At 44.6% G+C, this 16,140-nt stretch overlaps 1 protein-coding gene across 8 annotated transcripts; it reads right to left on the bottom strand.

Moving 5' to 3' along the window:
* Positions 1–283: 283 nt before the first annotated feature.
* Positions 284–15,293, bottom strand: fam135a (family with sequence similarity 135 member A). 8 transcript variants are annotated; one of them, XM_076018760.1, is made up of 21 exons: positions 15,001–15,293; positions 13,260–13,389; positions 12,124–12,203; positions 11,422–11,561; positions 10,560–10,630; positions 10,273–10,446; positions 9,873–9,999; positions 8,504–8,657; positions 7,935–8,012; positions 7,503–7,552; positions 6,391–6,549; positions 6,224–6,297; positions 5,908–6,062; positions 3,915–5,802; positions 3,672–3,832; positions 3,457–3,548; positions 2,731–2,828; positions 2,293–2,444; positions 2,046–2,156; positions 1,804–1,917; positions 284–1,401 (listed from the first exon to the last, which is right to left on the bottom strand). In XM_076018760.1, the coding sequence occupies exons 2-21, from the start codon at positions 13,334–13,336 to the stop codon at positions 1,196–1,198; spliced, it is 4,161 nt and encodes a 1,386-aa protein (XP_075874875.1). In that variant the 5' UTR covers positions 13,337–13,389; positions 15,001–15,293; the 3' UTR covers positions 284–1,195. The 8 variants fall into 8 exon arrangements, with proteins under 8 accessions (XP_075874875.1, XP_075874878.1, XP_075874876.1 ...); XM_076018763.1 differs by having other exon boundaries at positions 6,391–6,546; XM_076018761.1 differs by lacking the exon at positions 15,001–15,293 and adding an exon at positions 14,692–14,993.
* Positions 15,294–16,140: the final 847 nt, after the last annotated feature.

Here is a 16,140-nt window from a genome sequence, read left to right as displayed (position 1 = left end):
GTGAAACAGAGTTTTTCTTTAAAAGGCAATAAAACTATGAGTCAAGTTACAAAACGTATTTGAAATGTGTGGCTTCACCAATTGAAAACAATTTGTACTTTTGCCCATTTTATTTTATTACAAAAAAAAGAAGCATTTTACTAATGAAATGTGTTCAGTGACATCCCGACTTCATGACGATAAAGCCACGGTCAACACGTTTGATAATGAAGTTATAAGCAAATCCAGAGACCAAAGCAGAATAATGCCAATAATGTGAAAAGAGAAACAACAGAATAACAAATTTGTAATATGCATATTTAATGGAATAGTTTGATGATTTAAAAAACAAATCTCAGAGAAACACAAATACTTTCCAGTTTAAACATAACCACAATGATACCAACAAAAATATTTTCAAAAAACAAGTTCATATTTAATTACATGTGCTTTTTGTTGAATCATCTCTGCTTAAAACCCCTGCAATAAAATGTTATGTTGTAGGCAATGTTTTGTTCTCCCAACACCAGGTTGGACAAATGTTGTGCACGATGCTCTGACAGCGAGTTACAGCATGTATCAAGACTTGAAGCCAAAGCTGCGAAATCTGAGCAACAATCCTATTTTCAAATGCAGTCTTTGCCTTTTAAAAATGATGGAAAATTGTTGATAAAAAAGTAACTTGTACAAATGACCGTTTCCGTACAAAAGCTTGTAAAATGTAGTTGTGGTGCAAATCAACGCAGTCTCTCAAAAGTGGTGGAAAAAACATTAAGCAATGGTGAGGACAGTATGTGCAGACTCAACTTGGGACAGCTCAGCCGACACAGCCATCATTTTAGTAGCAGCTACAATTCCAGTCCAGCATCTAAAACGAGTTGATTAACTTGATTCAATGAGGAAAAATATAACAGATAAATAACACTGAAAATATAGCACAAAATGAGGGTGATCCAGAACGTAGAAAAACATTTTAAACAAGCGGTCGGGAGAGGGGGGAAAGAAAAACGGAAAAACTTAATACCCATTATGATCCCCAAAAAAAACATGAAATTAAAAAAAATGTCATTTTGCCAGTATGTGTGTGAAAACTCAGCGTACATGTTGGTATTTATAAAACCAGGAGATAATCAAGACTTGATAACTATAGTACGGTTCAGATGCAATGAGGTATTGGCTCCGCAGTTCTTCCAGCCGGTCATGTGACCCCGCAGCTCTACTGGAAGAACTTGAGGCCCGCGACAAGGAAGAACTTCTCCAGGAAGATCTCAGAGTCGAGGACGGCTATGTGGGCAGCTCGGCCGATAAGGGAGTTGGCTGTGTTGGGCAGGGCGTGAATGACATCATATCGCACGAGATTGCAGTCTTTGTTCTGGAGGACTGGCAGCAGCAGGTTTTCAATCATCTCGGCATACACGGGACCTTGCACGGGAGAGAACACGGCAAAGTTGGGGTCACGTCGCACTGGTTTGCTTCGTATGCATAAAAGTCACGGTGCATTTTATTTCACATTGCACTGAAAATTAAAGCGGAAAATGTAGATGCGAGAAATCTATAGATTATATAATATACAGATTTTTTTTTTTTTTAACAAGATAAAAAAAAATCCTTAATAACCCTTTAAAAGGCGTGCCAGCATTTTATTGTTGTTGTTCGAATAAACTCAAGTGGAAATAAAGCCTGAGACTCTTAAAACTAGGCCTTGCTACGCTCAGTCTCCAATGTCCGGACTTGTTCCTCTCCAATTTACAACACCTGTATTTACCGTACATGTCATGCCCCGGCATGTATCTGGAGCACGCTGCAGATCCTGCTCCAACTCACCTGTCTGTTTGTCTTTTAATGCAGTTTTGCACATTTCAATTCGTGCAGAATGGTAGGGGACGTAGCGATCCTGGAGTGACCCCACAAGCACCACATTCTTGAAAAACTGCAGACCTTTGAAGGAGAAGCGGTCAAAAGAAGCAAAATGTTAAAGGTGCATTTCAAACTGCACGTACAAAGCCCCCCACCCCCAAAAAAAAAAACCAATCGGGGAAGGGTGACGTAACAAACAGCAAGCTAACCGGATTTCTTGCTGAGCTTGTAAAGGAAAGTCTGGCGAGGATCAGAGTGATCGCGGCACGTCAGCTGCAGGAGGGAGCCGGACTTTTTCCACTTCTGCATAAACCAAAGGCCTGGAGACAAACGTTTGATATCAACCGGTGTTGTAAAAGCAAGGGCAACAAGGGAGAATGACGTTTCAACAAGAAAGTTGCTCAGACTGCGCGAGCAAAGTAAAAGATGACATCACCACCAGACTTTCAAACGTACCTGTGTTGACCAGAGCAGAGCTGTTGTACAGCGTGCCCAGGTGAGGTCCGGAGAGCGACAGGAAGGTGTGCAGCCGGCTCAGGTAACACTTGAACCTCGGCCTTGTTAGCACCGAGCGAACTATGAGGTTCCCCAAAGAATGACCTATGAAGCTGCAAAATAAATAGAGATTACAGCCAAGCACAAAGAGTCTAATGTATCTGGCTCACAATGTGTGCTTGAAAAACACCAACTGTGAAAAATAACATTATCTTCTGAGTGATAAAGTAAGCTCGAAAATATGCAAGTGGTTATGGGGGGTAAGCGGGGGTTCTTTTCACAACACATTTATCAAGTGTGACCTCTGACAGCATGTGTGTTGCAGCATCGTCCGTATCCAACACACACCACTCACCAGGGACTTTAAAGTTTTGAGTTCTGTCCTGCAGAACTTCTTACCTTATCTTTGACACTGTGAGGTTGTAGATCTGAATGTACTGCACGATTTCATCCAGCAGTCGGTCAGTCATCGACTCAAAGTCAGCAAACGTGTCATTCTGGTGCGGAGGAGAGCGTCGGATGAAAACATGTTTGGTGTTTTTACGTCTTGTCCGCGCGTACACATTTTGTTTTGTTTTTGTTTTTCTGCAGTTTGAAATTCCAACTCTGCGCAAACAGATTTCTCGCTCACAAAAAAAGAAAAGCATTTCCAGCCTCCGGTTTCTGTGTATGCAGTAAACATCTTTACGGCGTCATCTTTTATGTTGCAGTGTTTCTGTGGCTTAAGTTCGAAAGCAGGAGTGGATTTACCACAGTGATAACCAAATTAGTGCCAGTTTTAACAATTCCAGCAGGACTTCTTACATTAGCTGATCAATGTGCATCTACACTCATTTTACACAGGATGAGAGGCAGTTTTGCCAGTGTAATTTCAGAAGTAATTTGACTTCATTTTAGTCCATACATGCAACTCTGGAAGAGAGTTTACATCGACAATTCCTGCCTCTGGACGCTTTTGACCTCATCTGATAGCCTGTATGTATACGTGAAGTTGTAACTTATGTATAAAATACTGTTGGTCAAAACGGACATTTTTTTCTTGAGGCAAAAAATGCATTCAAAACATGTTTGTATAGGTGAGGGCTCGGGAAAAGAGGAGCATGTTGTGTGTGCTCGCCTCCTCACCTGGTTCCTCTCGGACATCAGAAAGTCTATACGAGCGCCAGGGAGTCCGAGCTCCAGGTAAGTTTTCACCAGCCTCAGGTCTGCACTGTTACCTGAAGCAAATGCATGAACACTCAAAACAATGGTGTTTTCTTTTTTTTTTTAAAATCACTAACATCAAGAGAACAAAGAGAAAAGAGAAAAGAAAAAGAGAGGCTGGAGATAAATGTTCCTACCATCCAGGCCGTGGACACAGACGACCAGATGGATGCCCTCGTCGCAGCTCTCGTCTTCCTCCAAGCTGAAGTAGGGCACGGTGGACGCCAGCTCGGGCACCTCGCTGTACACGAAACCAGGCAGCTTGAGCTGTTTCATTTCTTCTTTCGCCTTTACGAAACTGCACAACAGAGCGAGAAGCACTTCGTGAAAGCCGATTCCCGTGGGCAAAAACGATTGAGAGACCGCGCGAGGTGACTCACGCCTTCATCTGCGTCGTGGGGGTGCACTCGAACCACCGCAGGCCGAAAGACGGGGGGTTGGAGGGACAAGGCGGCCTCGCCGAGCCGTGCCCGGGGCCGCCCGAGGCGAGGCCGGAGCAGATGGGCGCTTTGGACGAGTCCTTGGTCTCGTGGAGGTAGCCGATGCTGAGCTGCTCGAACAGGAGGCCGCTCTCCCTCGGCACGCCGTCGCCCGCCCCGCCCTGCTCCTCGCCGGCAACGCCGTTGGCGAAGGCGTAGCCGTCGCCTTCCTCGTAGTAGCCGTTCTCGATCATCTCGTGCTCCACCTCGTCTTCGTCGTCGTCCTCCTCCCGTGGCTCCGCCGGGATGCCCAGGGTGATGGCCGAGGTCTCCAGGGGGCTGATCTCGGACACGTCCGTGCTGGAGCACGAGCCGAAGTAGTTCTCCACCATCCCGCGCTTCACCAGGTCGGTGCTGCTGGTGGCCGAGTTGCTGGAGGGGCAGGCGGTGTGGGCTTCGCTCCGGGGTTCTTTGACGGAGCCGGATCCACTGGCTCCCTCCGGTCCGAGGTCACAGACGCCCGTCGCTTTGGGATCTGGTTCGAAGATGGAAGCTTTCATGGGTTGAGCGTCAGCCAAGTCCACGGCCGGCTTCAGTGCGACGTCGCCGGAGAAGACCAAACTCTGCTCCTGGACCACGATGCTGGACTTCCTGCTCTGGCCTTCGGCTCCGCTGGAGCCTTTGGAGGAAGCTTCGCACTCGTCGTCCGACGGCAGGGAGTTGATGGAGGTGAGTGACGACTGGACTCCGCTCACAGCGCTCGTGCTTTCTGGGTACGGAAGCTCTGCGGCCCCGCCGGGCTTCGGCGCCGAGCTCAGCGGAAGGGTTCGCTGCGCTGGGCTCGTGGTGCTCCTCTCCAGCTGCGAGGCACCTGGATCAGCAGCGCCTTGTCCCGCAAAGGTCTGCAGTCCCGGAAACAGCTGAGCGGCAAAGGAGCTGGACTCGCTCTCGATGCCCGAGTCGGAGAGGCGGGACGATGCACTGGGGGCGCCGTCAGGCAGCCGGATACAATCGCCCTTCACCTGAATTGACACCTGACAGGTTTGGCTTTGCGCCGATGCCTCTTTACTGGACCTTTCAAAGTCCGCCAAGGTCCAAGCAGTCTCAGGGACATGACTGGGCAGAGCTCCGTCGGCGCGGCGCGGTACCAGAACTGTCACTTTCTCCCCCTGGTACGGATCCTTTTTACTTGGCTTCACCTCAATCTGCTTGAGTCCGGCGGACCAGTCGCTCAGCTTTTGGCCACTCTGGTCAAAGTCTTTTTGAAGAGGTTGGTTGCATGTAGTGGAAACCCCAGTACCTGCCCGAGGATTGTTCTGCGCGTTCAAGTTCGTCGAAGTTTTCAGAGAACCTTTCCGACAAGCAGCAGGCGGCGCAGCGTCGTTCGCGACGGAGTCGATGCCGCCGATTCCAGAAAGTGTTGATGTGGCACCGGAGTCGAGAGCCGTGCTGGCATGAGTCCTTAAATACCCACTTGGGCCCATAGTGGCATTGTCTTGTTGCTCCTCCGGGTTAAATGGAGCTTCCCCTTCCAAGTACTTCATGCTGGTGTCACCACAGGGGGCTTTGAGATTCTTGTAGCCCACCAGAACCACAGAGTCTTTGGAGCTCTGTCGGATGAGCTTTTTGGAATTGTCAGTTTTTAAGTTTTTCTTCAGCTTGACCGACTTGCCTTTGGACTTTGGTGGTGGCTCGTAGCTATCGGGCCAGGTGTTGTCCATGGGGGGGCACTGGGCCTCGGGTATTAGGCTGGCTGCCGCAGCGTTGTCTTTGGAGTTCAACTTCTCCGTTTTGCTGGGTGCCGAGCCCGTCCTGGTGTTGTGAGTGCCAAGCCAGGGTCCATCACGATCTTGGGGTGAAAATAAAAACAGATGTATACACATATATATAAACATTATGTTAGTGTTTAGTCAATAGCTATGCCTACTTAAAGGAAAAATGTTGCATTGCTGACCTTCTGTAATGGAATCCAGGTATCTGTCCTCAAAAATAATGGGCAGGGAGCTGACGTCACCATCCAGATCAGCACATTCAACAGGAAGAGGAGGTAGGGACAGGAAGTAGCTGGAGCTTTTGATAGCGTTGGTCATCTGCTGGTGGCTGTGAGCGCTGTTAGACGGAGAAAGGGATCAGTGCTCTCCACTTTTTTCCACCTGACACTAAGTACTAATTATCGGATGAAAATAATGTTTATTTCTGATTTTAATTTACTGGAGAAGTTCTCCAAAATTGTAATTGACAATGCCAACAAAGGCATTCCCTGCACTTACTGTAGCTCCTGGTAGGCTAGTGCCGACTGCCGTGGGTGTTCGAGACAAAAGAAAGCCTCAGCAAACCTCCTGACCTGAAATCCAACAGAACCCGCTCAATGTCTCTGCCAACGAAAGACATCCCGACATCCACAGGAGCAAATGACCAAATAAAACTAGAGACTTACTCTTAGTGTGTGATGCTCCATTGCGAGCACGGCGGCAACGTGCTCCTGCAGGGAGACCACCTCCAGGAACTGTCCCCACAGAGCCATGAGCAGAGAGCAGAGCTGAGCCAAGTTCATGTTTACCAGTTCCGCTAGCTCGTCGGGAGACTCGGCCTTCTGCTGGAAAAACAACAACACCCCGTCATCAGCCAGAGGGCTCACACGAGCACACTTTTTGACGCACTGTGTTTTAAGATCTGAAACATTAGAAATTTTCCCCACCACTGTCACAGTCCAACACAAAACCATTAGATTATTATTTTTTTTTTAATAATACAGTTGCAAACAAAGTGCTAACGTACATGAGCTTCTTCAAGGTGTGCCACCAGCATTCCCATTAATTCTGTCATTGTTTCGTTCTCCATGCATTCCCTTTCACACCCTCTCTGAGCAGTCACGCCACCAACATTACATTCTTTGCTGCAATTGTTTTTGCTTCTGTTTCTCTATTGCCAGGGTATGTTTTATAATAAGCTGCAGATGTTGGATCTCTAATATAAAGACTGGTGATTTTTTTTAATAACACCATCATTTGTGCCAGGATAACCTACCTGACCAATAAATCCTATCAGAAACTGTGCGTTAAAGATTGGACTGTTCCTCTCCCCTAACTGAGACATTCTTGTCGTCAGGAACAGAAATTCTGCTCTGGATGTTGACTTGCATGAGCCGCACGGCCTCTGGCGAATTCCACCAGCGCCGGCAGTTTGCAAAACAACCACAAGTAAAATGAGTCGACTGAACAAACAATTCATGCAACAACACGGCTCCAACTTGTTTTTGCATACATAACTGTCTGCGTGTCCTCACGGCAACCAATCTCTTGGGAAAGTAAAACCTAATCAATGACTGTGGAAAGAAGACCCCCGTGTCACTCCTGTACTTACTTACTTACAGTTTATAAGATGCAACATGACTGCGCCTCCTAAACTATCCACCATTTTCCAACTTAACCCTCTCCGCCCACAGATTAAGAACCGATGTGGTGACGTGTCAGGCATGTCGCTGCCTGCAATGGATTTTCATTGCTGCAAGTGGAGAGAAAAAAAGCAATAAAAAAAACAGCAACCTACCTTGACTTGTTCACATAAGTCATCTAAACGAGCCTCTAGGTCAAGTTGTTCTGAGGGAGCAAAGAAACAGGATGACTCAGATTGACTTCCATTACTCACTTATAAAAATATACATGAGGTTTTGAAAATACCAGCGGAATAAGGAAGTGCTGAAAGTCAAAGTTTGAATGACGAGAGAGAGAGAGGGGGTGTGGGGGGGCAGGGACAGAGAGAGAGAGCAGACAGACTCTACAGAACCACTGCGTCGTCTTTATTCAAGGAGCGGACGGAGACACAGACGTGAGAATAGCGGTGAAAAGAATTGCGCAGCAGTAAGAACACAGAGTGGAAAACAGACAGGACGTGTTGTTTTCCCTGAAAAGGAAAGTGGGATGAAAAGGGAAAGTAATAGAAAAGGAGCGGATTTGAGGTACCGCAAGGGTTGGGACATACCTATGTAGATGTGCCTTTGACTTCGAGGATAGGGTCTTCTGAGTACTCGCTCATATAGGACTTGCATGCTGGGCTTTGCTATTAAGATTGCACATATAGGCATGTTTAACTTTTTTTTTTAAATTATAGGTTTGGCCACCTTTGATGGGTGACCACCTGTCCAGTCCAGAGGATTTAGTTTGTCAGTCCTATTTAAAGTAATGAACTGTGCTCTTCAGTGGTTAAAAGCAAGGCTCTGGACTACTGGTTAGCAGTACTTGATAAAATGCTTGAATTACTTTGTCAGTTGATTAGTGACTTAAACCACACCAAGCTGCCAAATGTGAATTAAGTGGGCGCTGCGTCTGTAATCTTTTTAAAGGGACAGATATGGCCACAGGTAAGGATCAGGTGAAATGAATTCGCAACACAACAAACAACAAAGCAACAAAACATCAGCGCAAAAACAAAATAAATTTAAAGCATAAAGAATATAAAAGAAAAGTCAAGCATTGCACCTGAATCCAAGACCAATAAAGTGAACTGTACTGGCCTTCGATCCACAGTCTGAAGAGCGGGTGTGCATATACCTAATTCCATTCGATGCGAGGAGGGAAGGTCCTTAGTTATGGTGGTGAAGTAGTCGAAGAGGCCTTTGTAGGCAAGGAGAAGACTGGAGCAAAGGCTGTGGTGCAGACTGAAGGCGTGCTGCAGACAGTTGTCCGACACCAGGAACGTCTTTCCCTGTGAATAAGACGGACAAGCAGCAAGCGTAAAACATAAACCCGTGCGGCTTGATTACGTTTTCATGTGATTTCTACTGGTTGACAAAACGTGTGTAGAGCAGTTGGCCGTTCTAGTTGACTTTTGAGGTCCAGGATTGCCACTGAAGAGACTTTGGGTTACTCAGTGTTGCTGCTTTAATTTATAATCAGTCGGCATCAACTTGACTTCACTTTCACAGGCAACTCAGAACAATGCATATAAGCCTATCTAGCTAATTAAATGTGACCTAACCTATAGGCTGGATTGCTTCACATGTAGGGGATCCATAGAAAACGATAAGAGAGGGGAGGCTCTCTCTGCATGATGTGACTGAACAAAGCAGCAGTGACTATGAACGAGTGTGCAGCTTCCTCTTCATCTTCTTAGTCCTCTATGGTTTTCAAGAGTCACATCCCCTTTAGCTTGAAAGTGAAAACCCTCTATGGGTCTGACATGTGAGTGGCTCAGAACGATTCTGGTCGAGGGGTTTTTTGGGGGTGGAGGGTGGGGATGGAAGATACTTAAAACTTGAAAACTGTAAAGTAATGTATGAATTTAAACTTTCATGATTTTCATGATCATCATTGGGTGTATTTGGTCTGTTTGAGACGTGTCACTACCTCACAGCAGCCTCCGCATCAGCACTGCAGAATAGATGAACGAATAGTGGTCGATGGCTTTTTGTCCTAAAACTATTGACGATGCATCATTGGAGGGTTACAGCTACTCAGCTTGAATGACTGGCGTACGCTCAGTCTTACCTCGTCAGCTTTCTCTGTCAGACACAGGCAGCTATTCAAGGCAATTATGACAGTAGCCCTGACAGTTCCCAATTCTTCTGCCTCATCCGTCATCACCCTGAGGCCTCGGGAGCCGTGAATATGACACATCCATTTACCTGATAGACTGAAGTGTCAAATCCGAAGAGCAGTATTTGTGTAATAATAGGGGCTGCAGTGGTAAGAAGTCTTGTCTAAACAAGATAGAGGGCTTTATAATATTGTCCTTTCTATTCTTTGCTTGGTGCAATCAAACTTTTAATTCCCCCTGATTTTAAATGCCCAACTTCACTTAAAAAGCACAGTGACTTATTCTCTTTTAAAAAACAACAACAAAAAGCTGAAAGTTTGGTGGCGCGGCTTGAAAGTGACACTTCTAAATGCTTTGGCATGAAGGCAAAGAGGATTTACTCACATCTGGGGAAACTTGCTTGACATATGTGCTGCCAAACACCACGCTCTCCAGAGGCGGGATGACCGAGTCTTTGCTCTGGGCTGGGGCGTTGCGGTTGAGCCACGTGGTTTTAACCGGCCGAGGCAAACTGGATCAACAGACAGAATTAAAAGTCCAACTGAGTTAAACCAGGATGGGGTTACCAAAGGGATACTTCTGATTGTGCTTCATCACTTTGTTACTGTTCCACAGGAGTATCAAACTAATGTTTTATAGTTAGTTGGTCCGGACTCCAAAGAAGGAAAATGTTTGTGTGTGGAGAAAATAAATCCAAGTGTACTATGTTCAGTGAAAGCACTGCTTTGTGCTCATAGGCTTCTTCTTTTAAAAAGCTTTGCTTTGACTGACACTGCAGAATGACCTGATAAGCGGCTGGTGCAGCGCCACCAGGGAGGCGTGGATGGCGACGGAAACGACAGAGAGGTGGAAGTAGTCAAACATGACGTTGACGTGTTGGTGGATTCCTCGCTGGAGGCTCAAGTGCAAGTGCAGCGTCCGGCCACTGATGTTCTGCAGAGAGCTGGGATCATCCGGCCTGCGTGCACGAGATAGAAAAAGAGACCCCGTGAGAAGTGCCTTCCTGACGTTTTAAAATGCTAACGAGAAATTCACAAACGCGAGCAGTAATAAAACTGTCACGACACCTACGTGTAATCGCCATCTGTGAAGTGTAATTCTAAGAGGAGCTGGAAATCCATTTCGTTGAGGGACTCTTCCACCTGATAATGTAAAAAAAAAAAAAAAAAAAATCCAATCAAATTCAATGGCGTCTGTGCTCAAAAGTAACACAATAAGCAAGCTGTAGCACTAATTAAGATGTTTTTTTTTTTTAATGGGACTGTGTTGCATTAAATTACTGGCAGAGGAGGCAGACGTCATAAAGATTTTAATTTGCGGTGTCTGATGGGTTTGAACTCCGGGGACCATCACCATTCAAAGCTGCTTTGCATAATGTTTTAGATGTAAATAGTTTTGCCTGCTCCACTTTTCAGAAACTGTGTTCTACGCCGGTCACACTGGCAGTCTCTACTCTCTGTGATCGGTGGCTCTGACACCTTTCCCAGGCTAGTGACAACCCCCCCCCCCAGCCAGGTTTTTCATTCCACCCAGTGAGAACAGCCTGCAGCCACCTTATTGATCTTCAAAGAATTTAGAGGGTCCAACAAAGCATCGTTTTAACAGAAAGCAGAAGACAAAATTTGCTGTTTTATGTCGATCTACAGCTTAAAAAAAAAAAAATCATCTGATGCTGCTTCATCAGAGGCCGTGAAGAAAAGGAAAGAAAATGTGTGTATTTTTCAAACACTTTTTCAAATGAGTTAAAGATGAACAACACAAAGCTGAATTTAAATAAATGAAAACACGCTAAGACAAAAACAACTGGTGACAAAAAAAATATTATTCATACAACTAAATTGATTTTAACCTATGAGGATCAACGAAAAGAGCAAAGAAAGGTAAAACAAAATGACTTCCTCAGAAAGGCAACACCTTTTCCACTTGAACTTGCCTTCTTCTCCTCCAACAGCATCATGACTTTGAAGAGAAGCACATCGTTGACCACCACTTCCTCGTTCTTGTACAGGATTTGAAAGGTCTTGCTGCAGATGACATCATCCTGGACAGACGCTGGGAAGGCCAGGTCGGAGCCTGAACGTGAAGCGTGGAGATTTGAAAGTGTGGTTACTGGTTATAACGGACGCCACGCTGCGGCCATCATGTGTTGTTTGTATGAGCTTTTAGGTGCAAAGTTCCTGATTCACGTCGTTCTAACAGGAAGCAATCCACCCTTCGAGCAGCGAGCCAAGAGGAGGAAGAAAATCCAATAAGCTGCACTCCATTTAGCCAGATTTGGAAATAAAAGCACTTTGAAAGTTATTCATTTCATTTTTTTTTTCTTGAAACAATAAAAATGTCTAAATCCCTTGACAAACCAATTTTTCCAACAGCTTTCTGAACTTGCCAAGGCAGACAAACTGGGCTGGAAGCCTGACGCACTGATGCAACGGCTTCAACAAATTGCAATGCCGAAAAGTACTTTCCGTGAAAGGATGCCAATAGAGAGCAGTGATGAAATGAAACACCACATCAGGATCAACCCCAAGTATTAACAGTATCCTTTTATTTGGTTGCCTGAGTCATTTTGAGTGTGTAAAGTCACCGGATGAAAATTCAAATCACATTCAGATCAGGACAACTTCAGTGATTTTACCTCCCGGGTGAAGAAGACTGGTCTCAACCTTGTGTGGAAACCGGGGTGGCACCTTCAAGCTGGCGCGAATCTGGTAGAACCTGAGGACGCAGGCAGAGTTTAATTGGACGCTGATTAAAAAATAAATAAAAATCAGCTTGGTCCAGTCGGTCATTACAGCCTCGGTGACAGCGGAACAAACTGCGCCGCTTAGCCTCAAATGCCAACACTGGTAAACTGACACTACGCCGAGCATTAATGAATAATGAGCACTTTCTTTTGCAGCTACTCTTGTGCTTAACCTGAGCTCTCAGTGCGCTGACGTGGAGTTGCTTTGTTTCAGTTCCCTCCTGGCAAGGAAAAAACGGTTTTCAGGATCGTGACCTCCCCAACCTTCCATAAACGTCAACTACGACGTTGACTAAGAAGAAGTTAGTTTTGTGGATTTGTTGATCCAAAGTTCATTCTTTTTTCAAAATGCATATCGAAACCAACTTCAGGGATAAATAGAAATATACATTTATTACTGATATACCTGTAACGTATATTTTACAGCACCCATAGTTATTAATCCGCAAATAAATTTGAGCACAACAGATCACGGTTATCGACAATTAGCAATTTGCTACTTTGACTGCACTTGAAATAACTGAACTGACAATATCTGCATGTTCGCCATTACTCCTTGTCAATTTGACACAATGACGGACGATCGCATTTGATGCAATGACAGTGAGACGGATGCCCTCAAGACTCTGTTAAAGCAGAGAGCGGCCACAGTAACACAGGAAATCCGTGGCGCAGCCGAAGTCCAACCCATTGAGTGACAGTTGCATGATTTATTTAGAGCAATTTGCTTTGCTGTGCTGGAACGTGAGCTGTGCGCCGTCAAGCGACAAAGGGCTAATCCGACAAGTATGAGTTCCGCGGTGCATTGGTCAGCAAATAGCTGCAATCAGCTGTTCACATATAACCGCGCAATTTGTGGCGATTCATGAGAGTCTCGTATAATTGCAGCATTTTCACGCTTGATAATTAAAATCTGAGAATCACAAGCTCGCTGCCGTACCTTAATATCAGCAACGTAATGAGTTAAGACAGCTGCGTCGCTTTGTTGAGATATCGCCACGATGACACACACCAAAAACAACACTTACCCTCTTTGAAACAGGTCCACATTGTAGAACTTGTGAAGCTCCACTGAGAACTCCACCGTAGCCTGGACTTCGGTCATCTTGGTTCCTACTGGCAGGGGGGCCTTACATTATGTGGAATGGATCCGACTCCCTAAGATGTGTGGATGAATAAAAAAAGAGAAACGGTCATATCCTGAAGGCAAACTTTAAAAAACAGAAAAGTTAGAGAACTGGGTAAAACATTACACTACGTGTTGAAATAATGCAAGAATGATCAGGTGCATCATCCTTGAAATCCAATGACTTAATGAAACGGCAACGGTTCACTTGACGGGCGTCTTCTTGGGAGGAGCGTTAGACACGGACGAGGTCGATATTTTTGGGTCATTGCGCATCCTGCCTTCTGGCTATTATTGGTCCACAGCCCGGACAATTATAATAGTTGCATGCTAAGTTAAAAGGCTATGAATAACATTGTGGCTAAAATAATACCTCCCGACTCTTGGATTTGGAAATACACAGAGACACGATCGACTTTCATCGCTGAGTTCTTATTTTAGGACTTGTTTGGACCTCATTTTAAAAGAAAAAGGAATCAAGTTGTAAAACAACAGAAAACTGGCAGAAACAATCACACAGACGCTGCCTAAATTAGTGATGTATGAGATGAATAAATCATCCACAGAGAGGCAACATGTCATTGTCTGTGAAACTAATATGGTACTGCCACTGACTCTGAGCCGCAAGCTTGATGCACAGAAAAAGGACCACGCCGTTTGTCACAGTACGTCTTTGAAGACGGGCTTTGAAGATTTCGCACGACAACTGGATACACACAGATTAACAAACGGATGAAGTTCTTCTCACTGTCACTAGTGCTTCACTGTAGCAACTTCAGATGAGGCCCGTGCATAACAGACGCTTCCAGGTTGAGCAAATGTTTACTCAAACCTCTGAGTACACTAATAAAGTAGAGTCAACATACAAACGTTTTGTTAACTTAATTTTTTTTTAGTGTGTCATGTGACTCGGTTTGAATGAGAAAATAATTGTTCTAAATGGAAGATGTTTCGCAGCTCTTTGTAACTCCAAAACATGCGAAAGGTGAATTACATGCGGGTCGTTTTTGTATTGAAAATCAAGTTTTTAATCAACACCGACACAATTCTCAAGTGTAATATTATCTAACTCACAAAACGGCTAAATGTCGTACTTGCCCCCTCGAATTAAAGTCCAGGTGCTAATAACGACATTAAGCAGGGATTTAAGATAAGGAACGACGTTCTTATGATAAGTAAGATTTAGCAATCTAGCGATATGACCATATGTATAACATGTTGTTTAAAAAAGAAGGAGAAGAAGAAGATCGTAACAGATGTTGGCTATTAAGTTGGCTCTCTTTACAAGCACTGGCATTCACCTTCACTGTCAAAACCCATAAACAAGGACGTACCTTTTCGGAAACAGCTGTTTAAGTTCGCTTGAGTGTGGTTAAGGGTCCCTGCCGGGGGAGTGGGGGGTAATCTCGGCAAATGTATCTTAAGGGCTACAGGTGGGAAGCTATCAAAACACTGAAGAGAAGGCCCACCAAAGGTGGGGAACGATCCCCCAGCACATAACACAAGTGACAGCACCGGCGGCGAGTCTCGCTCGATAGCACAGGAGTCGGATCGTTAAAAAACAGTTAGCGTAACGTTAGCCACCCACTGGACTGTCGACTGTCGCCGGTAACTGCAGAGGCACCCCGGCGCCAACCACTCACCATTGCGTCGGCAAGCTAACGTTAGCCAGCTAACCAACGTTAGCTCCAGTTTGTAGTCCTCGCGCCGTCCTTTCGCCGTGGCGTCCCGGAGCAAAATGGGACTTTACTGCCTATTTTTCTCTTTCTCCTTTCTCCGGCTAACGTGACAAAAGAAACGACCCCGCAATGGTTAACTGAGAGGACTGCCCATTTAGGGCAGGGCTGTGTGCTAGGCAGCGAGCTAACTGAGCTCTGAGTGAAGAAATGACAGCGGGCGCAGCTTGGGCTGCGCGTTTGTGAACGTTTAACTGCGCGTTAACTGCGCATAGCAGCTTGTGTCGCAGTTGGCTCCACATATTGATACCCATACATTGATCATTTTGGAATTACAATAAATATTAAACGACAGGTATTATTATTATTCTTATTATTATTCTTATTCTTATTATTATTAACAACAACAACAACAACAACAACAATAATAATAATAATAATAATAATAATAATAATAATAGTAGGTTTTAGGATTTTGGAGTAGATTGAAGTCGCGTTCTGGTGCCACGGTAACTTATCCCCTCTCACAAATATGAAGACTGGCATGGGGGTGGGATGGGAGTTGGGGTGATTTACTATGTCTCTGCAAACAAAATTCCACATTCACTGAAAGATACTCTTAAAACTCTAGAAATAACTAAATTCTTAATGAACATCTGGCAAATCTGGCCATCGTGTATGGCGGTGACAGACTGAAACACTGAAGTGTCTGTTATTTTGAGCGTTGACTGCACTTGACATCATGCTGTCTTGGTGTCTTTCAGACAAACCAAAGATCAATGGATTTACAGAAATCACTGTGCCGGAATAGATAAAAGCTTTGAATACTTAAATTGTACAATATTAAAATCCCTTATGGACACCTTCTTAAAGAAAGTACCTAGGTCAGGTTTTATAAGTTATTTTTCAATAGAAAACATAAAAAAACCCAAATAATCTTGAGTATATGATTTGGGCAAAACCCCCCAAAAATACATATATATATATATATATATATATATATATATATATATATATATATATATATATATATATATATATATATATATATATATATACATATATATATATATATATATATATATATATACATATATATATATATAT

This window comes from Nelusetta ayraudi, unplaced genomic scaffold (assembly GCF_046127955.1).
Source record: "Nelusetta ayraudi isolate G7.1 ecotype Tasmania unplaced genomic scaffold, CSIRO-AGI_Nayr_v1 ptg000008l, whole genome shotgun sequence".
Classification (NCBI taxonomy): Eukaryota; Metazoa; Chordata; class Actinopteri; order Tetraodontiformes; family Monacanthidae; genus Nelusetta; species Nelusetta ayraudi.
The sequence above is the reverse complement of the archived record's forward strand: the minus strand, read 5'-3'. Positions and strand labels throughout refer to the sequence as shown.

Coding starts and splice junctions, on each gene's coding strand:
- fam135a (XM_076018760.1), bottom strand. CDS start 13,336: ATGACCGAAGTCCAGGCTACGGTGGAGTTCTCAGTGGAGCTTCACAAG. Junction 10,000..10,272: donor CTGCACCAGCCGCTTATCAG/GTCATTCTGCAG, acceptor CTGTTGATCCAG/TTTGCCTCGGCCGGTTAAAA. Junction 8,013..8,503: donor CTCGCATCGAATGGAATTAG/GTATATGCACAC, acceptor CAATCTTAATAG/CAAAGCCCAGCATGCAAGTC.